This window comes from Hippopotamus amphibius, chromosome 13 (genome assembly GCF_030028045.1).
Source record: "Hippopotamus amphibius kiboko isolate mHipAmp2 chromosome 13, mHipAmp2.hap2, whole genome shotgun sequence".
Lineage (NCBI taxonomy): Eukaryota > Metazoa > Chordata > Mammalia > Artiodactyla > Hippopotamidae > Hippopotamus > Hippopotamus amphibius.
In genome coordinates, this window is record NC_080198.1 from 72,287,360 (window position 1) to 72,313,545 (window position 26,186).

Genomic DNA, 26,186 nt, shown 5'->3' on the forward strand with positions numbered 1-26,186 from the left:
ATAATCTATAAGAGGTAAGAGAGATCATGACTAGCTCCTCAGAATTCTCACAAGAGTAAATATTAACATGCAAATGGTGTGGTAAGTCTAATTTAACCATGTTAAGGATGTTGGCCGAGATGAAATGATCAAGGTATTTTAAAATGCAATTTCCCAGAATTCTTAGTCTTACATCTCAACTTGTTAAAATGGAAATAAAGCTTTTCATTGTCACTTTTTTTTAAACCATCAACCTGAGTCATTTGGATAGATCACTGAGTAACACTAGTGACCCATTTATTACATAAAGATATACAGATCGCACAAATTTGTCACTGAAAATCCCTGGGGCTGCCCTAGTCCTCTGGTTTTCAGCCTTCCCTTTGATTCTTTACGTAGCTAATATTATTCCATTAAATTTTTCAGCACCAATTTTTGCTGTTTTCAAAAAAACAAGAGCCTAGCTGATGCAGACCTGATACTATAGAGTAACCTGTGGGCAACAGATTGTATGGCAGAAGCTTGTTATTGAGAGTTTCAAATCCGGAGCATTAATTTTTGGACATAACTCTTAAAGGAGAAGTAACATAATAAATCACAAATGAAAAGTACTAATATTAAAGGTCACTTAATTTGTCAAAAATACACATGATAGAAATTTAAGCGTCATCAGTAATATACAATGGTGAGCTTTTTTGGGGGCGGGGAGGGGAAGAACCACATCATTATTCCCACTGTCTAACAGAGGGCACATTCGGCGTTCCCTGAGGCAGTCATTGCTTTCTATAAAAAAGTTCAAGCGTATTTCCTAAAAACAGGACCATGATTTTCAACACTCTCCATATTTTTACTCAAGTTCTATTTCTGCTTTCCTTCTCAATGCATATTTCAAATGTTAACAGATTATGAACAGCTCAAGAATTCAAATGTTGACTCTTGACCATCCCTAAATCAACAGTATTTCCGAGTAACTACTTTCTTATTTAGGAAGACTTGTGGGTGAACCTGTTAGATAGCTTCAACAACACTTTAGAGACTGGCTTTTGCAACAGCATTCATGATACCCATCATCAAAAACGGGCACCTATTCGTCCAGCAGCTCTAAGAGATGGAAGAATGTAAGACATTGCCCTTTATTCTTAACAAGCACACTGTTGGATCAGAGAGAAGATTATCCAGGTGAAACAACAAAGACAATACATAATGAAGTAAACTGTTTGGTTACTTCATAGTCCTCTGCTGTGTATTTTCCTCTCCTTCATAAGATCTCAAGCTTCAGTACTGTAATAAATACTACAGTACTACACAATCTGTGGGTGGTTGAATCCATGGGTATGGGGTAAACCATGGATGTGGAGGGCTGGCTATAAGTTATACTGGGATTTTCAACTGCTTGGAGGGTCAGTGAGCCAATCCCTGCCCTGTTCAAGGGTCAACTGTATATGGAACATTAGACTGGCAGTAGGCTAAGAGTACAGAAAGGTTCTACAACTCAACATTTGCTAAACTGAATTAATTCCAAAGGACATTTATCATTTCATAAAAAGAACATTTATTTTAAATGTACTGTTGAGATGAAGGGGGTACAATAAAAGCTTGTCCATTAAAGTGAAAGTACCTCAAGACTTACTCAACTTTGAATTCTTAGGCTAACCATAGTAGGCACAAGAAATAATATGCTGCACTGAATCCATTATAACTATTTAACTGTATCAACACCACACCAATATAAGAATATTTTAAGACAAATTTAGAACATACACATTTAACTTTATTTCATCGTTGTCATTTAAAGCTTGATTTTATAAAACATAAAAAGACATTCTGAAAAGTTCAGTATCACAGGAATTTGAATAGCAGGACTATCCATGGCTTCATAGATTCGAGTTATATAAATTAAAATCAAATAATTGGAAAACTTTTCAATATGGAAACTATACAAATAAATGGCAAAGGGACCTAACAGGATCAATATTTCATTACTTATGGACTATCATTAGTTCCTTTCAAGATCTAAACACATGTTCTCAATATTCATATTTCTTTTGCTCTATTTTATATTTAGATATTTCTGTATACTCTGAGTCAAGGTGCTTGACCAAAAGGTCTGATTTAGAAAGACATTTAGCTGTATCGCAAAAGTTTTTCCATCTACAGTTACCATCGTCAAAGGAACTGACATTACAATGCTGATGTAATCTGCTAGTTCCCTTTGGAACAGTGTGCAATAACTTACGTCAACCCTATGGAAAGTGAAACAGGTACCAAGGAATGGAACGATTATGCACAGATTCAGTAAAGCATAATGTTAAGTTTTCCCCATCTAAAAATTAGCCAATGAAATAAAACATATCAACTACAGTTGATTTGGTTTCAGGAAAACCACATTTGAGAATACAAGTACATTATACTGTCTTTATCTCATCCTCAGTCGTTGACAGGAATTTTGTAGGCTACCATGCTATTTACTTTGTGAATTCTAGTAGTAAATGAACGAAGACGAACTTCCTCAGAATTGGTAATGAACTGTGGTCCCGACTCTTCCCATTTTTCAGGTGCAACCAAATCTCTGTCTGTATAAATCAGGAGATCAAATGAACCTAAATTGCAGATAAAATCATTGAACTACATTATTTTTTCAAAAGTAAAACTGCCTGCCCTATCTCCCTCACATTTTGAACCACTCATAGTGTTAGAAAAGTAGTTTAGCCTGGTCTGTAATAACTAGTTAATTGCTTTTCCTCAATGGAAATTTACTGTAGTACAGAAAATATTGCACTCCTTTCACTTTATCTTATGAAAAATTCAAGTTTTTTTTCTTTTCTTTAAAGAGGAAACCCGTTAAAGATATTTGTAGAAAGTGTATAATCAGTAACATGGGATAACATGAATATAACCTACAGGAGAACTGACATGTTGGTTCTGTGATTGCAGTATCCTAGTGCCTAGAACAGAGTCTGGCACATAGTAGGTATTCAGGACACATGTGATGTTTGAAGGAGTAAGGAAGGTAGACAAGTAAGACACAATTATAGCTGTAGTCTTAAATATATATCAATACATAAAAATGTATAAGAAATTAAGGAAGGAATTACATTAAAACATTCAAGGTGAGTACTGTGGAATACTTTAATTCCTTTCTTTTCAGCATTTCCAGATTTTACAGAATGCATATAACTTTTCCTTTATAATGCTTCCTTAGTTTTATTACATGATATTGATAACTAAGAAAAAATTTAATAAAATGGTAATTCTTAAAATAGTAGCTCAGTCTTTTCCCCAACAAATTTAAGTCAATGTGAAGTTGTATAATACTTACAAGAAACTTCCAACAGTGGCAGAAATGTCACTGTAGCTGTGATCTGTCTGATCACTGAACGGATTTCATCTTGGATAGCTTTCTGAGACTTTTCTCTGGGTGCACTATCAAAGAGATCAAATCAGTTTAAGTTTTAATGACTTACTGAAAACATCTGTAAGGTTATTTATCTGATTTAATGACTCCAAAATCAAAGAAGTAATACATTAAAAAGGAGTGTTTTTAAAAAATGAGTGTATCATTAGGACCCATACCACAGTAGACATACTATGTATTTTTATTATTTCATTTATCCTTCTAATCATTTTTTTAGGGTTGGTCTTAGTATCAGGTCATTCTGTATCAGATGACCAGAAAATTTGCCAAGTGCTTCAAGTTAGGAAAGCTTCAGCACCTCTTAAAAAATAAAAATAACAGTGGTATCTAAAATGTTTAACGGATATAGTCATTTTGGCATTTTTAGTAATGCCTAAATGTCTAATTCCCTATTGTCTAAAATAAGATATTAAATTGTATATCAAATTATTTTTATAAGCTAAACATTTCCTAAAATAGACCAAAGGCTTCAGAAGCAAACTACATTTCATTATGAGAAATGGTTCTGAATTTACAGGTAAGTATGCCTAGGACAATGCTAGACATCAGCATATAATGATGCGCATTTCCCATTCCCGTGGTCTGGAAACTTCAGGGTTTATGAAGTGTCTTAGGAAATCTGTGGCATTAAGTGCAATGCAATAGAGTTGCACCTTAAGCTGGGAGAGTCTAGGATAATCCCTTATGGTTAAAAGTAGTTTTAAACAATTCATTAAATGGGCCACCTAGTACATCATATGTAGTTTTGCATATACCACCATAAATACTACAATCTGAAATTCACCAATTTAGACTAAAGGCAATTATGTTAAAAGTACTAGAAGTTAATGACATGCTAAAGTCATAAGCACAATTCTTTTCCACAGGAGACTGAAGATCAAATTAAACATTGCAGAAAAAACTATACCTTATATGAAACTTGTTCAATATCATTAGAACTCATTTAGTAAAGACAACAAGTTTTAGAACAAGCATATTAAGGTGGAAATAATTTAAATGCCTACTTACCTGTCATCTTTTGCAGTCTTGTCACACTCAATATCAAACTGCCATCTTTCAAGGACCTCCCCACTTTCAATATTTGAGATGACTACCACCAATTTCTGAACTGAACACTTGTATAACCATTCTGTAATACATAACAAAGCATCTTTTTTGGTTCACGGAAATACAAAGCAATTCTTTTCTTAGGTCCTACTTCCGATCCTCAGCAAATTTCTACCACTGCTATTATGGATCTCCTCCAAATTATACAGAAAACTGGCCCCATCAATAACCTAGCTCCTGTTTTCAAATTCTCAGTAAGCAAGACCACTGGCTGAAAGTGAGGATGGGGATGCAGCACTGAGATTTGAGGAGAGAGGAGAAAGGAACAGATAGCAAAACATACCCCCCAAAAAAGAGCTAATGGTTTTGATCCCCACAAACCAATTCTCTCTGTAGCATGTTTTACTTTAGGGAATATCACAATTCTACCCCATTACATCTATCTAAAAAACCTAGAAAGCATTCTAGATTCTTCCTTCTACTTAACCCTCCATCAAATCAATCCCTCAATTGCCCAAACAGAAGTGTAACAAATCCACCCCTAGTCTGGATTATGCAAAAGCCTCCTTACCAGCTTCCCTGCTTCCAGACCCAGGGTTTTCCCTGCATATGAACAAATATGGAAATCAAAATCTATCATGTCAAATCATGTGGCTCTGGGTTAGAGATTAAACAAAGAAAACTGTTCATCCTTAACACTCTGGCCACACAGATCTTTAAATGACAGCAAATGTTTCCTGGCTTAAAAAAAAAAAAAAAAAATCCAGCACCTCTTTTGCATGGCAATTTGCCGACTCTTCACAATCCCGCCTCAGCTTGCCTGCATGGCCTCGCCTCCAGTTTACACCCAAGCAAACACTGTGCCGAAATACTAGACACATTCCCTCCAATCCTGATCCACGAGGGAGGCGAAAAACAATGGTGCAGAGAGATAATAAGGATATACCAGTGAGCATTTTCCATAGGTATTAAGAAGCAAAGTACTTAAGCTACACACAAACAGTGACCTCACGAAGACCTGCATTTGTGACATAATATTTTAGAAGACTTTTAATACCCCAATCATTTGTCGCAGCTCAAACAGCAGGGATCTTCCTCTTCTCCTCCTCAGTTCTCCTCTTGTAATTCTACTTGCTCTTTTCCCTTTGATTCAAGCCAACCTGGCAGGGCACACACTCCAACTTACCATCTTATTTTAAATCCAGTCTATGCTGTCTCTGGTAGCTGATGTTATTTTTAGAACATGAAAGGTTGAGAAAACACTATTTTTTAAGATCTTTTTAATTGAAGAATGGTTGGTTTATAATGTTTCAGGTGTACAGCAGAGTGACTCAGTTTTTACACACACACACACACACACACACACACACGTATAGTCTTTTTCAGATTCTTTTCCAGTATAGGTTATTAGAAGATATTGAATGCAGTTTCTTGTCCTATACAGTAGGTCCTTATTGTTTAAGATTTTAATTAACAAGCAGAGTTCCTCGTTTATCATCTGACCAGTTTTAAGGAAAGAGACTAAAGCCTCAAAATACTCTTAGGACTTTTGGTGGTTTCACAGTATCTCCACACATCCTTTGATGCTGCTCTCTTCAAGAGGTGGGACCTAACTGCCCTCCCTGAGTTTGGGCCAGACGTGAGGCCTGGCTTCTAATGAACAGCTACCGTGAAGCGAAGGTGAACAACTCGGACGTACAAGGCGCTGCTGCTTCCTCCTTGCTCACCCTCTGCCGTGTGTCAAGGACACAGAGTGACCTACAGAGAGGCCTGCTTGGCCGGGAACTGAGGCCTCCTGCCAGCAGCCACGCGAGCGAGCCCTCTGGGAAGTGCACGCTCCAGCGTGAGTCAGGCCTCCCTGCTGCATCCTGAGTGCAGCCATGGGCAGGGAACCTGGGCCAGAGCCACCCAGCCAGCTAGGCCGCTCTGGCATTCCTGAACCACAGAAACCGAGATAGGAAAGGCTCGTGTTCAGAATCACTAAGCTTAGGGTAATCTGTTATGCTGTAAGAGATCACTAATGTCATACACAGGATCATCAAATAATGTGTAATAATCAAATGCATCTGGAAGTTCTAAATCCAGGTCATCTTCACTTTATTTCACTGCTACCAAGTGATGCAAAAAAAAAAAAAAAAAAAAAGAGAGAGAGAGATAAGATATGATTCAAAAATTTTATAAGATCACCAACTCTATACTTTTATTTGAATTCCACCCAGAATATTAATTTTCACTCTATGGTAGAAGAGAAACAAGTAAGAACTTTTAGGTGAGGATTTAATAAGAAGGAATACAGAGTACATAGTTTTTAAAGCACTTTGCCTATATAATCTTAGCTCTTAGATGAATAAAGATGTTTGCATACATATATCTATTGAGAGCAGCAATTTCACTGACAACTACCTTAACTCTTTAAGAATGCATGAACATTATTTAATAATCAAAATCCATCCCAAGGTCTCATTATGTGGTTCTGGGTCAGATATTATACAAAGAAATTATTTTCGCTTACCTGCAGCTGGTTCCAGACCTCTACTAGCCATAATTCAGTATCTATATAAAACTTCTCAAAATTAAACTTACAAATGCTCTATCAAATGAAAAATGCAAGGCATTCCAACAACTGCTGGAATTCTAAAAGTACCAATGAAGATTAACTTTATATTGAATAAAACATAGCATTCAGTCTGAACCAAATTTTCTGAGCATTGAAAATAAGATTTGGGTAAATATAGCCGACCATTAACTTAACTTTCAGTCTCAAGCTTTTATTCATTCTTTCTTCTCCTGGATCAGTAGTGTAGCCTCAGGGATTTAACTTACTAGCACTATGTTTTTCATCTGATGCTCTTAAGAAATGTTTTTTTCCTTAGGAAAGTGGTTACCATCTTCTTCTTTGTAAAATACACTTGTTTGTTATTCAAAGGGTAATGTGGAAAAAAAAAAAAAGGAAAAGATCTTCACCATCACCATATCAAGTCCAGAACCAATGGAAACTTTTTGGAGCATTTGTTTTGTTTCTAAAACAAATATCACAGGGGAATAAATGCAATGCACAATTTATGTTTTCAAAAAAACACATAAGTAGCCAATTCTTTAAGACTAAAATAGATCTAGATCAACTGACAGTCTGCAATTAAACTCTGCTTATTCTTGTAGCTCTATTTTCATCTAGTCTGACTTCGAATTGTAGGATTATGTATAAAGCTGTAACGTTTATCTGTTCCAAGCTTACGGGTCAAGTTTAAGAAAAGCCCTTAGTCAGTACTGCGAGCTGAAGATCATAGGCAAGCACCCACCCTGCCTCCACCCTCTCACAGAAAGCATGTTCGAGCTTCCTCTCTTAAGCCTGTGGGATAAACACAGCAGGGATCTGCTGTATGAAACCACAGTTTTCGGCCTTCCTCTGTGATTCCTCCAGCTCCTGAAATCCACAGACTTTCCTTCGAACTTATGTGTTGAATATTGAACTTATTTTGTGGGAAGACATTCTGGAACCTTTTTGAAACATTGAAAATGTTGAAGTATGTGGGCCGAGCGATGGGATTCAGAATGTCCTGCTTGAGCAGTGGAGGAGCTGAGGGTGCAGGGCGTGGAGACTAATATCACCCTGTTTGGTCCTGAGGGATGGCTGGTTAGCCAAAGACGGGTAAGATTCCTCAGAGGAGGAACAACCTAAGACAGGCACAGCCGCAGAGGGGCCAACAGGGGTGGTGCATAGAGCCTTCCTTATATCACCATGTTTGGCCCTGGAGGATGACTGGTTAGCCAGAGACGGGTAAGATTCCTCAAGGGAGGAACAACCTAAGACAGGCACAGTCGCAGAGGGGCCAACACGGGTGGGGCACAGACCCTTAATCCTTTTGAGAGAGGTCTCCTGCCCCCAGGGCTGCTTTGCTCTCCATGCCCAGCTCAAATCAGGACCCAGGAGGCAAACAAAGATCATTGCCCCCAGTCATGTGAGGCCTTTGATTGTTTATGGGATTAACCTGGGAGTGTTAGACCCTTAGGCTATGCCGAGAACTCAATAAAAGCAACGTGGGATCAATCAGCGAGGCTCTTGATCCTAGAGGTCTTGAGTCCCCCGGTCCCATCTTTCTCTTCAGTCTGTGTCTGTGTGTTCTTCAAACTTGCGGCACCCGTCACTCACCTCGAGTCGCCGAGTTGATCCCGGCATTATTTAACATCTGTCTTGCTACCTTGCATTGATATTTGCTTTTTGGTATATAAGGTCTCCCTCTCATTGAAATTGAAAAAAAAAGTTTCAAGTATCTTCCTTGCTTCATTTTTTTTCATATCCTCACTGCCTAGACCAGGGCTCTACTTAGTGCAGTGATTCAACAATTACTTTCAAAGCAAGATAATTTAGGAGGGGATTAGCAGATAAAGTTATGTACCTTAAATTCTAGAAAACATTTACTTTTGTATATTGCAGCTAGAATTACACATTTGATTCCATTAATGCTTTACTTTACGATTTTCAGCAGACATTAAATCTCTTTGATTCATCAAAGTATTGTACTTATTTCATAAAAATCTCATAAAATTAGCTGATATTTTTTGAAGTTTGTCAGTTTTCTTTTAAAAGAATATATAAACAACTGGATATTTAGCTAAAAATGCTCCCTTATACTGTAAAAAAACTTACCATAAATCTTTTATTATAACTGTTACATTTCATCAAAGAATTATAAGTATATCATCAAATATGATAAAATAAAATCAAAATGATAAAAACAGAGAAGGAGGATAAGAGCTCTGATTCCAAATTAGATTTTTACTTAATAAAAATTGGAGTTGACATTCAACCAAGAGAAAACAGGTTATGCCTAGCCTGATATTATTGGATAGAATCTCTACCTCAGATCAATACAAAATTTTCATAGAACTTGCATTATTTCACAATGTCCTGGCTTCTACCTCATTGGTGCAGCCCCTACACATTAAAAAAAGAAAAAAAAGCACTCATCGCTACCATGTCATAACAAGCAATACTTCAAGAGAGGGCAGGATTTCAGAAATAGGTCATCTGAGCTAGAAAGAGTTGAGTTTCCCTGCACTTCTTTACTAAACATAAAAGAAACGTCTGCTTATAGAAATAAGTAACACACGTGACAAAAATAAAAAACGGATCCAAGTGCCCAGGTCTGAAAAATCCAGCGTTAAGCCTGAAAGAAATGTAACAGCAGCCCTAAGCATTCACACACTTGCTGCAAATTTTTTTCATGATGCTTCCTGTGCATATCACAGAGCACACTGGCCCAGATGAACATGAAACATGCTCCTGTAACTCTTTCATCCCTGGTAAAAATTTCTTCTTGTTTACTAGATGGAGTCCTCTTAAGACATTACAGAGGATGTGACTCTGATCCCTCTTTCTCTCCCCCGCCCCTGCTCCCCTGCCTTCTTTCTCCCTGCTACCCCTCTCTCTCTTTTTAAAAAGTTTGTCTGCAGAGTGGTCTCAACACTTGACGTTGAAGAACCATCAGGGTACAGCCAGCTCTCCTTGTCTCCCCCTTCGAGCCCTGCTTCTACAATATGTGAAGCCGCATCTCCCATCAGTGTACCTCCCACCCCCAAATCAACAGGAATCTACATGTTGACTGCAGTGGCTCAAGAAAACACTGAGGGGGAAGAAAAGAGAGTGCAGTCGTCATCCACGGCAGAATTTTAAGAAACCCTCTTGTCTAGGCTTGAATCTGAGCTTCGCCAGTTTTTAGTTCTGTGACTTTGGCCAAGTTCCCTAAATGTCCCGTGTCTCCGTTTCATCATCTGTTACGTGGGAATAAAATAATAACTACCTCCTATGGTTGTTATGAAGATTAAATGAAAGAATATATGTCAAGTCCTTAGAATAGCTTCCACAGGATAGGCAGTTATTTCCAAAGTCCTACCCTGTCTTTCCTCTAACTATTCTATTATACAGCCTGGGCGGTCTCTCTTCTCTCCCTTGACCCCTTTACTTTTTGTCTTCATTCATTTTCTCTAGCCAATAGCTCTGTGACCTTTCCAAAATAAATTATTTTAGCTTCCTCTAGCTTCTCCAGTCCCCACCCTACCCCCACCACACTGCCCATTAATTCCATTGTCTTAGAAGGGAGTACAGAGAGGAGAAAATTGCAAAAGCTTATCCTTTATGATTCAAAAATAATTCTGTCATAGAGGTTTTAGGAATATCTATGATCCTGACTTCTAAAAAGGCATTGTGCTATTACACTTATGGTTATACCACGGATGAAAAGAACTCTCGAAAAATTTTAATTAGTTGAAATACTTCCCAAGAAGAGAGGCAGATGCAGTGATTACAGATTTTACTGAATCTTAAAAATCTTTCTGAATTTTCTGGACTGTGTTGTAGTTCAGACTTTAGCATTCAATAGTCAACTGCTCCATTCAAGCAGCTCTTCAGAGGTGGCACCTTAAGAAATTAGAGTCACGAAAAGGTACCAAGACATGTTATGAACAACCACATTTCATCTTAGGTTCCTTGGTAATTAGTCGGAATGAGTACAATTGGACTAACACAAAGAGAAGAAACCAAATTCACTTTGCCTCATTTATGAGGAAAAACAATGAAAAGCCTTTTTCTTTTAAGCGTAAAGTGTGTTAGAGGGTAACAGACCAGTTAAGTCAGGGACGGTGCTGGGTTGTCATTTGATCTCAGCTGACTGGTTATAATGTGGCTGATGACCTCTGCATACAACTTATCATTCCTTGTTTCTCCTAAGAGTTTGCTTAGTTCTAGATCTCCTTTCAAAAGTAACAGCTGACATTTATCAGTCACTTCCAGTGTGCCAGGAAATATGTTAAGCCCTTTGCATGCACAAACGCATTTAATCTTCACAACAACCCTAGGAGGTGGGTCCTTTTATAACCCTCATTGTGCAGATGAGGGAACTGAAGAACGAAGGGATTCACCAATTCCATCCTGGCTACTCATCAAGTAAGTGGTGAAGATGGGATTCACGCCCACAGCAAGCAATCTTAAGAATTACTCCCAAAAGCCTTACTGTGACTCTCTATTTTGATTTCAAACGCTCGTGGGAGAAAGAGTACTTTTCTACTGTGTGTACACAACAGCAAACATTGCCCTGAGTTTGTTTACGTAGCTGTAAATTTAAAGATAATTCTGGAAGTCATATATTGCATCTTCTTAGGGGCCGTGGTTCTCAGTCAGCCAGATTACTTTTTATACTACAACAGCCATGCTGAGCGTATGCCTGTTTTTCCGACTGTTTCTCTTCATTCCTTTTTTCTGAAGAAATAATTCTCACAGGAAATAATTTCAAACCGGGCAGTGTGAGCATGGGAGGAGAGGGAACAAGGGGGAGAGGACAGAGAATGGGGAGGGTCAGCAAGATGTTTAAAAAGCTGTATTTGGAAACCTTCCCATCAGTAAAGTTACTAAGACTCCAGTGAAGTTACTGAAGGTTTTTTTTTTTTTTTTTTTGTAATCTCATGAAATGCTTCGTGTGAAAAAAACTTTTGTGGAAACAAGTGAAGAGCCCAGCCTTATATCAAGTCATCACAGGGTAAAACAGAGGCAGCAGGAGAGGATGAGGGAGTGTGGAGGCAGACAGCCCTGAGGATCCTGAGGAACCCAGCAGGACGCTTAGGGAGAGCTCTGGACAATCCCAATCTGGGGACCTGTAGCTGAATCCACTTTAATCAGGTCTGCAGGTGAGCGGACGGCTCTTGACTGAGAGTGGGGTTATTCATTCACGTAATCAAACTGAATGGCTACGATGTTTTTAAATTGACAATACCATGTGTTGCCTCAGATGTGAAGCAACTGCAACTCTCATTCATTGCTGGTAAGAAAGTATATGGTACAGCCACTTTGGATAGGAGCTTGCAAGTTTCTCATACAATTAAACATATACCCACCCATGACCTGGAAATTCCCCTCATATATTTACCAAAGAGAAATGAAAACATGTTCACAAAAAGACTTGCACACAAACATCAACAGCGGCTTTTCTCCTAACAAGACAAAACCTGGAAACAACTCCATGTCTGTCAATGGATGAACGGATATTCAGATTGTGGCACACCCATACCATGGAATAACCACCATAAAAAGGAACACACCACGGACACATGCAACAGCATGGATGAATCTCACAAGCGTTACGCTACGTGAGGGAAGCCAGACATACAAGACTACCTCCTGTATGATTCCACGTATATGGCTTCTATGACACTCTAGAAAAGGCAGAACAATAGTGATGGAAAACAGAGCGGTGATTGTGGGGGTTGGGGGTTGAGGGAGGAGGAGCAGATCAACTCCAAGCGGTACAGGGAAACATCTGAGGTGACAGAAATGTTCTGTATCTTGATGACAGTGGTGTTTATATGACTACACATGCATGTGTCAAAATCTCATCAAATTATACACTTCAAATGGGTGAATTATATGGTACGTAATTTACACCTCACTACAGCAGGGGGGTTTGTTATTGGTGTTTTAGTTTACATCACCCTCACTGGTAACCATAAAGACAGAAGTGCACGGATCCAGAGGACGCTCTCTTACAGAAGGGCAGTCTCACCTGCTTCACCCTGGGGTTTTTGTTGCTCATGGCTCCCCCCAATCCCCACCATTCATGCTACTTAGGAAGAGATATTTCACCAGAGTGTGATTCAAGCTGAGTCTCTCGGCCAGTACAAAGTTGTTTTTTCAGGCCATGGTTTTAAAACATACTTACAAATTAAAAGCTGAACATCATCTTCTTAAGTGCACACAATCATAGTCCTTGGTTTATAACTAGGGCAGCCAGATAAAATATAGGACATCCAGTCAAATTTAATTTTAGATGAACAACAAATAATTTTTTAATATAACTATGTCCCCAATATTGCATAAGACATGGTTTTTATTTGCTTTATCTGGCGATCCGATTAAGAACACTACTGGTCCATGCATGGCCTTTTCAATTTTATTTATTCATTCACAATTAATTAGCTAGTCAATTATTTAAGCTCATTTGCATGTTTTAGCTACAGGGATTTTCAGTAACTGTGGCTGTAACTACCCTCTTAAGAAACCACATAGCAACTCTAAGGCACTGAGAACTTATCTTAGACGACTGAGAAGTGACTGATTTAGGATCCTGTTCATCAAATTGTGATCTGCGGACACTGGCATCAACTTGGTGCTTGTTAGAAAAGAACCTCACTCAGGTCTCACCTAGACCGCCTGAACTCAGAATCTGCATTTTAAAAGTCATATGCATAGACAGTCAGTGGGAAGTTGTTGTCTAACAAAGGGAGTCCAACTCCAGGATGGAAGATGCCTTAGAGGACTGGGGCGGGGAGGGTGGGGGGCACTCGAGGTGGGGGGAGTCAAGGAAGGGAGGGAATATGGGGATATGTGTATAAAAACAGATGATTGAACTTGGTGTACCCCCCAAAAAATAATAAATAAATAAATAAAAAAAGTCATATGCACATTACTGTTTTAGAAGCACTGATTTAGAAAGCTGTGTTTCAGGAAAATTCCCAAGGGCATATGCAGGGTGGATTAAAGGAAAATTGACTTAAAGTACAAAAACCCCTTACAAGAATATTTTAAAAGTTTAGGCATTACTTCAAGATCTGAATGATGGTACAGGCAGCAGGAATGAAAAGAAAGAAATCGAAATGAGAAACACTAACAGAAAAAAAAGCGATGGGACTTGGTAAAGGACTGGATGGGGGAGGGAAAGGAAAGATATCAGAATCCGAATATAAATCAAGTAGAACCAGCAAAGTGTTTCTCGTATTCTTGGCAGTGGTTCTCAACCCTAGCAGCACATGATAACCACCTGGGAGCTTTAAGAAATACTGATGTATATGCCGAGTTGTGGGATTGCTGGGTCATATGGTAGTTCTATTTTTAGTTTTTTAAGGAACCTCCATACTGTTTTCCATAGTGGCTGTACCAATATTCATTCCCACCAACAGTGTTAGAGGGATCCCTTTTCTCCGCACCCTCTCCAGCATTTACTGTTCTTAGATCTTCTGATGATGGCCATTCTGACTGGTGTGAGGTGATACCTCATTGTGGCTTTGACTTGCATTTCTCTAATGATGAGTGATGTTGAGCATCTTTTCATGTGTTTGTTAGCCATCTGCATGTCTTCTCTGGAGAAATGGGCATATACCCTGAGAAAACCCTAATCCAAAAAGAAACATGTGCCACAATGTTCACTGCAGCACTATTTACAATAGCCAGGACATGGAAGCAACCTAAATGCCCATCAACAGATGAATGGATAAAAAAGATGTGGCACATATATACAATGGAATATTACTCAGCCATAAGAAAGAATGAAATTGAGTTATTTGTAATGAAGTGGATGGACCTAGAGTCTGTCATACAGAGAAAAGTAAGCCAGAAAGAGAAAAACAAATACTGTGTGCTAACTCATATATGTGGAATCTAAAAAAAATGGTACTGATGAACCCAGTGATAGGGCAAGAATATAGATGCAGATGTAGAGAACGGATTCGAGGACACGGGGTGGGGGGTGAAGGGGAAGCTGGGACGTGACAAAGTAGCACTGACATGTACGCTACCAAATGTAAAATAGCTAGCTAGTGGAAAGCTGCTGCATAACACAAGGAGATCCACTGGATGATGGGTGATGACTTAGAGGGGTGAGATAGGGAGGACAGGAAGGAGTCGTGGGAGGGAGGGGATACGGGGATGTATGTATAAATACAGCTGATTCACTTTGGTGTACAGCAGAAACTGGCACAACTGTGTAAAGCAATTATACTCCAATAAAGAGCTTAAAAAAAAATAGAAATACTGATGTGCCTGGGTCCCAACCCCAGAGATTCTGATTTAAGGTGAAACCTGGGCATGAGAACTTCTAAATGCTCCACAGGTGATTCTAATGTGTAGCCAAGATTAAGAACCACAAACATGGGCTCTTCCAATCTATTTGTTTTCACTTAAAGAAATGATTTTCAACTCTGGCTACACTTCAGAATTATCTGGGGAGCTTTAAAAATGTATCAGTATCTAGACCCAGCTCTTAGAGATTCTGATTTAACTGGTAATGTTTTAGAGTTTCACAGTTGATTGTAATGTGCAGACAGGACTGAGAACATTCATTTGAAGCGCTCCATTTAAATGATAATGTAGCAACTATTTTTTTTTTCAAATAAATGTAAAATGAAGAGAGAATTCAGTGCTTACGGAATCCAAACCTTCTAGTTAGATGAAATATAAACTAACTTATTTTCAATGGCTTGTTATAATTTCACAATAAATTTTGCTTGGACTTGGCTGCAATTTCCAGTTTTTCAAAACCTCATTTTGCATCCAAACAAAAAAATCAGCTGACGACCACTGCAATGGATAACCATTTATGAAATAAGCGTTTTTGAGATGTTTAAAATATAATATGAAATAAACTGATTACAACCACAATAGCAATTATGTATCTTAGGAGTCAGTAAGGTCCTCTGGAAAGAGAGGTACAGAAATGACATGTCTAAAATTTATTTCTAGGTCAAAGTAAAGTATCAGGATTCAACCCTATTACTCAAGTCTAAATAAAACACATCAAGCAGAACATTTAAGCACTTTATAGTTAACTTTTCACTATAGCATTATTTCATAAGTGCGCAAAGTGAAAAATTTTTTTTCAAAAAAGAAAAATGTTTCCAAATGACCTTTTATAAAATGGAAAACTGGCTTACCTCTTCCCTATGATTCTTAATTGGCATACAAAGAATACTTTGTGTCTTGTAGCCTGTAATTTGGTCAACTTCTGCATTGAACCGAGGATCCTAGTAAGGAAGAAGAAATTCAATTTAGTGACTGACCTGTTCAAAGACTGATTTGATTTTTCTGGTTTATAGGATTAGAGAAAACTAACCTTTGACTCACCTTGTTGCTCTGAATGACAATTTTATCATTGTAAGAGGCATCAAAGCATATAGGTACACATCATCTTGGACAAAGATAAATTTAAGGGTTTTTTAGCAGCTAGTATTTATGAAAAAATACAGATGGAAACAAATGTGAAGAAATAAAGGAAATTCAAAATATTAACCAATTTAGACAGCCTCACTTAAACTCGGGGGAAAGTGGCAACTCTCCCCCTCTGTAATACCGTTTGCCTATTCCCATCTCACTGATTCTTCTGAAAAAGAAACGCATCTTTGGTCTGAAACTTTTCCTATAAAACCCATCACCTCCAAAATGACCATTCCAATACTGACTTGACTTCCCTCATAATGACTGTTTATATATTTCCTCACTGTTCTGTATTTCTATCTCAGATGTGCATAAGAATTAAAATCTTACCTTTTTTGTATCTAATAAAACTGCATGGCCTTCATGTATAATCAATTGCTCAATCTTTTGAATCTCTCTCCCCTTTTACAAAATACATCCTTGCACATTCAATAATCACAAAGGACTTCTGAAAAGTGTAAAATTTCTAAATGTGGCTTAAAGAAAGAAAGATACAGGCTATTTTCCATGAAACCAGATTGAGAAGATTAAAGGTAGGCTGTAAACTTTACGAGGGGCTTTTTTTGGTTCATCACTGTATTCCCAATATTGGCACAGGAACTCAGAAACATTTGTTCAATAAATGAAGGAAATCATGATATCATTAACAAATGATATCATAGTTATCCAATGTGATCACTTTTAGCTTACTATAGATTAAAGCAAATCTTATAGGTAGGAGGAAAAATATACTTGAGGAAATGGACAGAGACCAGTATATGAGATACAATTAGAATGGAAGCAAACATACCAGAACATAAACATCTGAATGCATATTGTTCCCTTCAAAGCAACTGCCTTGGGAACTTACATGCTCAACCTAATAATAGCATTATTGTTCTAAAAACTCTGCTTTTGGTATTCCCTTCAGAGAATATGGAATAGTCACACTGGAAAAATCCTCATCTTTGAAGGTCATTTCTGTTTTTTTTTTAATTAGTCTAAAGTCACGCAAAGCCAAAGCTGTGAATGAAGTAAATGATTACACTAGATTCCATCAACTAGGGTCAGAAATGAGGCCAATTTTCCCCTGAGAGGACCAAACTTTGGCAGTAAAGAAAATTTCAGAAGAAAAGTTATAAAATGGTAGAAAATCAATATGAATATTTTATATTATAAATAAACACTACTGCATTTTTAATTTTTCTGCAAAAGTGCTCAAAGTTATATTGAAAGACAGAGAAAACCTTGGCTGAATGTTTCCAAAAAGCAGTTCTTAAATAACATACTATATTGCTAGGTATCTAAAGAGAGCAGACAGGATACTGACATGGATGAAGTAAAAGAAGTTAAAAATTATGAATTTATATAGTGAATTATTCTACAAGCTAATAATCAAAATATGAATAGTAATGCATCCTCAGCAATTATTTTGTTAATGAATATCTGAATTACAAGACCAATTTATAAAAAAGAGGATTCAACCCAACTATCTAAGCAAAGCAAGAGTCTGAAATTAGAAGGACTTTCACAGAATTTTTTTGTGCATACTGGAAGTTTAAAATAAACAGCAGCCCTGGATTTCACTCTTTATTGAAGGAGGTAGGAGGAATGTATGCTTCAAAATCACTTTAAGCGAATTTTAGCATCTCAAAGAATTCTCCTTTAACAATGCACCCACTGCAGGGGTTGTAAACACATAGAGAACTTCTAAGCCCCATCGAAAGAAAAATAGAGCACAACTATTATCGTGATTATTTCTTTCACTGTTTATGAGAACATGACAGTGTAAAAAAAACACAAAGCTTAGATACACATCTCTCATAATAAAATAACTAGACCAGACTTGCCCTCCAGCTGAAAAATATAAGATTAGACCACATACATGCAATAACTAAAACACACACAGTGAAGAGGGGAATACACACCACTGACTTGCATTAATCTGGTTCTCCCTGGGGGCACTTTTCCCCCAGGAGGAGAAGACAATTGGTATCCAGAGTAATAGTTCCAAATGGAACTGAATTCAGGGCTTCTAAAGTGGCTGGAATGTGCAAGGCAAAGTACCTGATAAGAGAGGCAGTGTTGTGGGTGGGGGTAGGGAGTGTAAAGGAGTGGCAGAAGACTGAGTGGCTAGTCACTTCAGACATCTATTTGGCAAGACTCTAAGAGAAGCAGCAAAAATTACCTGTTGAAGCCTGAAAGCAAGTGGTGATACCAATTATAACAATGTTTGAAGACACTGGGGTCCCACCCACCAGAGGAGATACCTTACTAGGCACCTCAGGCATTCAGTTGAGACACAGAAGGGCCACTCCTTGGAAGTAAGGACCATACCCTAGATTCAGACAACATTTCCTAAGACTAAATTTAAAACTAAAGTAGATCCATCCTAACAAATAATAATACCAAACCTGACAAGACAGAAAGCCTCTTCCAGGAACTCCACTGCCTACAACAACAAAGGTCAGTCCTGTTTTAAAGGAAGTTGATATAATCCAAATGCCCCACAACAAAACATTCACAATATCCAACCTACAATAAAAAAATTTTAAAAAAATCACAACATGTGTGAAGAAATAGGAAATTGAAACCCACAGTAAAGAAAAAAAGCAGTCAATAGAAAATGACCTCAAGATGATTCAGAGGTTGGAATTAACAAACAGGGACTTTAAAGCAGCTATTATAAGTGTGTTTAAGGACTGAATAGAAAATATGGTAATAATGAACAGATGGACATCTCTGTAGAAAGAAAGAAGTATTTTAAAAAAGCCAAATGGAAATTCTAGAACTGAAAAATACAAAAGTTCATTGATGGATTTAACAACAGACTGGAAACAACAGAAGGGTCAGTGAACCTGAAGACAGATCAACAGAAAATATCTAGTCAAAAGGACTGAGAGGACAAAAAAAAAAAATCTATAAAAAAGTTAACAGAGCCTCAGTGTTCTCTGAGTTCAACATCAAATGGTCTAACATATATACAATTGGAGTTCAAAGAGAAGTGAATGGGGCAGAAAAAATATTTAAACACATGACCAAAAATTTCCCAACATTAGTGAAAACCTTAAACATACACACATAGTGTGAAAATGACATATATTGTGAAACTCATAAGGTGAAAAATGAAGGCTGGCTGACTTCTCATAAGAAAAATTAAAACCAGAAAAAAGTGGGAGATCATTTTAAGTGTTGAAAGGAAACTACTATTAACTAAGAATTGTCTAGGCAGTGAAAATATCTTTTAGGATTACAGCCAAAATAAAGGCATTTTCAGATAAACGAAATCAGAGAGTTGGTCACCACCACACGGGTACTAAAGAAGAGTTAATGAAAGCTCTTCAGCTTGAAGAGAAAGATAAGAGATTCTACAGAGAGGAGTAAAGAGCTTGGAACATGGCTTGAGCACATGCACACATATATAAAGAATAAGGAAATGAATCCAGAAAGATATTGCTATGATTTATGTTAAGGAGTTTTATAGTGTTTTCTGTTTTCCTCTAGGAGTTTTATAGTGTCTGGTCTTACATTTAGGTCTTTAATCCATTTTGAGTTTATTTTTGTGTATGGTGTTAGAGAATGTTCTAATTTCATTCTTTTACATGTGGCTGTTCAGTTTTCCCAGCGCCATTTACTGAAGAGACTGTCTTTTATCCATTGTATATTCTTGCCCCGTTTGTCAGAGATTTGGGTTATGATGGCATCTGTGTGCTGGGATGGTGATGCACTGCCCCTCCTCCCACTCGAGAGGGCATGGAAGTTTTGTGTCCCCCACCCCGTTCCTTGCCCTATGCATCTCTTCTGTTTGGCTATTTCTGAATTGTATCCTTTATAATAAAACTGTAGTGTTAATTATAGTGCTTTCTGAGTTCTGAGTCATTTTAAGAAATCATTAAATCTGAGCAGGGAACTCCTGAATCTGTAGCTAGCCAGACATGGATGTGGGGATCCTATTTATGGCTGGCATCTGAAGCGGGGACAATACTGTGGCACTGAGTCCTTAACCTGTGGGGTCTGCATTAACTCCAGGTAGCTAGTGTCTGAATTGAGCTGGAATGTAGCTCAAAGCGGGTGCAGGAGAAGTGAAGAACTGACTGTTGTTTGTAAAACCAAACAAGGTCTCAAGGTCAACATCTGTGGTATTCCTGCCAAAAGTGCCTAACTTGTATCTATTCAAGGAAAACATTCTACAAGATAACTGCCCTGTATTCTTCCAAAATACATGTTAAGAAAGATAAACACTGAGAAACTATTCCAGATTTAATGGAGACTAAAGAGATAGAACAAGTATATGCAATATGCAGTCCTGAATTAGAGCCTTGATCAGAGGGAAAAAACAACTATAAAGGACATCATGGAACAACTGACCAAATTTGACTATAGAATGTCAGATAAGAGTATTGTATCATAAAATTTCCAGATTTTGATTAATGTATCACAATTGTGTAAGAGAATATTCTTGTTAGAAAATATATACTCATAAAAAAGTCTCCAAATGGTTCAGAAAAAAATAATATGCATATATTACTTACATGCATTATATATAGAAAAAGAAAATAATAAAGCAAATGGCACAAAATATAAACAATTGGAGAATCTGCGTAAAGGGTATACACAAGTTTGTGATGCTGGTCTTGCAACCTTTCTGTAAGCTTGAAATAATATAAAAATAAAAGATAAAAGAAAACGAAAACGGAAATAACACAGTAGACTTGCCAAATTATATGTCGGTTTTCTTCCGCAAAGTGGAATACCTGAAGATTATTAGAACATTGAACAAAGATAGAGCAGTTCCCGAACTGTGTTTCCTGGAGTACAATTATGCCATGACAAATTTATCAAATTTATCAAAATTAATAATTTTGATAAATTAAAGACTTATCAAAATTAAAACAGTTGCTATTGTTCTTTCTTTCCTCTGAAAATTCATTTTAGAAATAATTTCATTCATCAGAAATTCACTTGAGTAGCAAGTGAGACCTGTAGGATGAGAGCTGGTGAAGATTTGTTTATCTGGAGAAGGACTGAAAAGGGAGGAGTAAAGTAGGGGTGGGTGAAGGCCACATGAGTGGCAATGTGACCCTTCCCTAAGACCTTCCAAGTTTCCTCCCTAGAAATCATGGTATCCATGGAGAGGCTGTCTCCAGGAAACAAGAGAAGAGTACAAGTTTTGCATTCCAGTTGACTTAGGAAAAAGGGTTGTTTAGACAATGTAAATCCTTTGACATAGGAAATCTTGGGGAGGCTTATGGCTTCCACAGGTCATGGAACCAGGGGTTCAAAGCAATTTGTGATGGTTAATTTTCTGTGTCACCTTGACTAGGCGAAGGGATACCCAAGTGGCTGATAAAATGTAATTTCTAGGTGTGTCTATGAGGACGTCTCCAGAAGAGATGAGCATTTGAATCAGGAGAATGAGTAAAGAAGATCTTCATCAACGCAGTGGGCATCACCCAATCCCTTGAGTACCTGAACAGAACAAAAAGGGAGAGGGAGGACGAATTTGCTTTCGGAGCTAAGACATCCATCTTCTCTTGCCCTCCTGCTGTCCATCAGAGCTCTTGGAACTAAAGCTTTTGGACTCAAACCAGAGTTACACAATTGACCCCTCCCTGATTCTTAGGCCTTCAGTTGATTATACCATCAATTTATCTGGTTCCCCAGATTGTGCAGATGGTGGGCAGATTGTGGAACTTCTAGGCCTCCATATCCAAGTGAGCTAATCCCTACAATAAATCACTTATTTATCTCTGGATATCCTACTGGTTCTGTTTCTCTGAAGAACACTGACTAATACACAATTCAATCTAGATATTGGATGATATCTAGTTTTCACATATGAGGATAATGCCAACACATTTATATAGTTGTTCTGATTATTATGTGTTAATATCTTATTATTAATAAACCCTGTGCCACATTCAAGAAATCTGCACGAATGATGGGGCTGATGAAGGAGGAGATGATGTGTGACTGAACACCATTGGTATTTGTGGTCTAATTGAAACTCACTGGTCTAAACTGTGGACCTTGTCTTCTATTTTAAACATATGAATGTGTTATTTTATTAATAATAAAATAGTTGAATCCCTACATTTATATCATTCTGTTACAAAGTTTTAAAAAGCGAATCAAAAGTTGACCATTTCTTACAATTAATCTATCTAGCAGACTATTTTTTTACTCTTAGCTTCAATCTGAGCACTACTTTGTTTCACAGCCACTTCTTGGATTTCTACTGCTACATTATTAATTTTTAAGTGTTCTGTGGTCTCATAAGCTGAAGAAATGTGTCATTTTCACAGACACGTATTTAAAGAAGTAGGACTCAGAAAACATAGAACGTACTTTCATATTCTGACGATTTTCATAAACGGCTATGAGACAGTATTTTGACTATTCAAATTATGAGTGGGCTAAGTGATGAATTACCCACTAGCCAACTGATTTCCACTGTTAATACCAATGTAAATTATGGCCCAGATCAATCCCACAACTTCTAATGAAATTCCTGGGATGGGAATAACTTCTGCAAGGCCTCTATAAACACAGATCAAGGGTGTCAAGCGTGAAGCAGCAACATGAGAAATCCACAGACTAAGAGGCTTCAGTCTGGGGTCACTGCAGATCAAGGACACTGAGCCTATTTTAGATGGCAGTACAAGAATTAAATCATTACTAACTGCAAAACAAAGATTACACCATCAAAACTCTAAAGATGGTAAACAGATTAAATAACGTGCATATAAGTGAAGAAATTCTCAGGGCTGGAGAAATTTAGGACCATGCAAACAGATGAAGGCTTTCTCAGCAAAGCTGTAGCATATTTATGGTCCTACTGTACTTGGGACTATAGTGCCATTGAAAAGCGGAAACCCAGCTGTCACCTAAGACAGGACGGGAATTCTGCAAATTTGGCAGCCATCCTTCAGCTGTGTCCTTAATACCCCTCTTGGAGTCTGCTATGCTGTGACATTACTTAACAGAGCTCAAAGAGGTCATGGAGATAGCTCCGTGAAGAATCAAAATTGAAAAGACTGCTGGTATAGAGTGGATTCTGAAAGCTATCTCAGGATTTAGCCAATCTGAACTATCACATCTTCCCCCAGATACCTGCCCTCAGGATTTCTCACCAGTTACTATTACTTATTCACCCAACTTCAAAACCTGAGTCTTCTCCAACTCCTCTTTTCTCCTCACTTCCACCTCCTGTTAGCTGCCAAGTCTAGCAGATTCAGCTTCTTCATCTTTAATCCAGTCCCTCCTTTTGGTCTCAAAGGCCAGTGCTCTGGTTCAGGTGCTTACTCCCTCAGACTATTTAACCTGTCCTCCCAGTTTCCAGTATTTTTCCCTCTAATTCATTTTATGGCCACCATAATATTCATCTTTCTAAAGCACAGTCTGAATCATGCCAGTCCCCCTTTCAAACCATCTTTAATTAGTCCTCATGGCTCTGAATCAAATAAATACTCCTCAGCTTGGCATTTAAGACCCCAGTAATCTCCAGTAGCTCCTCAACGTCTATACTATCACCCACACATTTCCTTACAAGCACCACATGGTCCAACTTCCTGTTTCTTCCTCGAACTTCTTTTTTGCAACTGGATCTCAATATGCACACGACTCAATCTACTGAAATCTTATCCATCTTCCAGGGTCCATATCAATCATTGCTTCCTCAAAGAAACCTCTCTCCATCTCCCCAATTATATGTGATCTCCTGCTTCCCTGAACCTAACACATTTTCCCTGGATCAATTATGACCTGCTATCTAGTCTACTTATTTATCTCATCTACTATAATTTTCTCCCAATCAATATTTATTAACACTTATCTATGTTCCAGGCACTGTATTAGGCATCAGGAGTACAGGAGTGAATAAAACATCTATGACTCCTCAAATGACACAGAGGAGCCTCAAGCTGGTATTATTATGGAATCTTCAAAGTGTAACACATGATAAGTAACTAGCATAATTGTTCTAGCATGATGCCAGAACATAATTCATAAACATACTAAGTGTCATTCAATTAAGATGATTTGTTTAAAACCTCTAATTCAATTAATAAAAGAATCATTTTAAATGGGAAATTTGAAAAATCATACAGTGTAAACTTTAAGTCCATAATAAAGATCTGTTCTTATGGAAGCAAAAGTGGAAGAAATATCAAATCTTTCCATTGAAATATTGTAGGGCAAAAATGTCCATTTTCTAGAGCTATCCACACATTTATTTGTTTAATGAAACGAAAGAGGGGAAAGAAAGAAACTCAGACTTTGGTGTCAAAGGGACTTCAAATGAATGAATATGATGTATTGAGTGAATGAATATGATGTATTGAGTGAATGAATTTAAAAAGACTATGGGTTTGGTTTTCTGACACTTTTTGGACCTATCATTTTAGAATCTTAGTAAAGTCTCCAGAAGTTCACGTGGAGATAACATAGATAGGGGATATGTATAGTGATCAGGTAAAAAGATGAAAGAATACAACTGTGAGATGAGCTATGTTAAATTATCATTAAGCAGGAAAACAAGACAATATTTCCCTCAGGCCTCTATCCTTGATTCAGCCCCCAGTGAAGAAACTCTGGCATTTAAAAGATGGGGAGGTCCTTACCATACAGTCCCATTTTTAACAAGTATGCACATTTTTACATCTCAGTTTCAAATATCCCCACAATTCACAGTAGTTGTCCAAGGCCCCACCCACGCTCCACCTCCCACCCCGCCTCTGTTTCTTATTTACCTCATATGCATCTTTGATGTTCAAGGGCTCACCAAGAGCAGCCACATGTCCCACGATGCCTTTGTTCCACTCTAAGCGGATACAGTTATTTGAAACTTCTTCCAGTGTTGAACCTTCTGCAACATCAAAGAGGCGGCTGATAAGAAACTTGTCGTTGCAGCTGTCCTCACAGACAAGGAACAGGGAATAGCGGTCAGCGGAGATGAGTCCATGGATGTGCAAGAAAATTTTGTGACATAAGGCTGTGACATCCAAGTGACTAGAAATATCTTTCACTAATTCCAAGAGTCTTGAGCACTGGTCCCCTTCATCATTATCAAACCTTGGGGGGGTTAGAGGCATCTGTTCCTCCTTTTCTGAGTCAGAGAGGAAGCTCACAGTTCCCTCAGAATCCTTGACGACAATGGGTCTAAGAGGCAGATCAAATTCGGAGGCGGAAATTTTCCTGGTTGGTGTTCCAGGGACGCTGCTCTCTGCATGGGGACTCTGCTGTGAGGGGCAAGAGCAAGCTTCCGTGTGGCCTCTGACGCCTTCCTTGCACACAGGGATGGTGTGAACTCTCTCAGCAAACCATGCATTGACCATTTCTCTGCAGAAAAGAACATGTAGACACAGTAAATGTTTGAGGAACACCCCTTCTTAAATACTGCTACCCCCGAAAGCTTCTAAAAAGCCGCTCATGGTAAACTGATGTGGTAATGATTGATTTGTCATAGAAAATAAAAACAAGATGGTTTATTTAAGACAGTTTTATTTTGAAAAACTCTAGAGGACAATTGCTTCAGTGAACATTTTAATAAAGCCTAACTCCTATAACGTGTATTTTCAGATATCTGATTTATAACACATTGTCAAGTCTGCTCCTCTCAAATCAGTTTGTGTTAAAGTAAAAGACACTAAATTTGACAAGAGTCTTAGGAAAATATAAATATGGAAATTTATCTGCTATTTAAAACATACAACTTTTTCTGAAGTTAAATATTTAAAAATTTTTAAAAATTTATATAAAATTGGCTAGCTAATATGCTTAATTGTAGATAGT

General features: G+C 37.8%; 2 protein-coding genes across 2 annotated transcripts; both read right to left on the reverse strand.

Moving 5' to 3' along the window:
* Positions 1 to 2,326: 2,326 nt before the first annotated feature.
* LOC130835246 (mitotic spindle assembly checkpoint protein MAD2A-like) lies at positions 2,327 to 4,548 on the reverse strand (the record flags this gene model as incomplete). The annotated part of the gene is made up of 3 exons (XM_057706683.1): positions 2,327 to 2,579; positions 3,299 to 3,402; positions 4,403 to 4,548. Coding segments are annotated over 3 exons (423 nt in total), but the record flags the coding sequence as incomplete, so codon positions are not given.
* A 694-nt stretch (positions 4,549 to 5,242) lies between these two features.
* On the reverse strand, positions 5,243 to 25,729 carry LOC130835245 (cGMP-specific 3',5'-cyclic phosphodiesterase-like). The gene is made up of 3 exons (XM_057706682.1): positions 25,145 to 25,729; positions 16,136 to 16,225; positions 5,243 to 5,333 (listed from the first exon to the last, which is right to left on the reverse strand). Exons 1-3 carry the CDS (start codon positions 25,727 to 25,729, stop codon positions 5,313 to 5,315), a joined length of 696 nt encoding a protein of 231 aa, XP_057562665.1. The 3' UTR covers positions 5,243 to 5,312.
* Between the last annotated feature and the right edge of the window lie 457 nt (positions 25,730 to 26,186).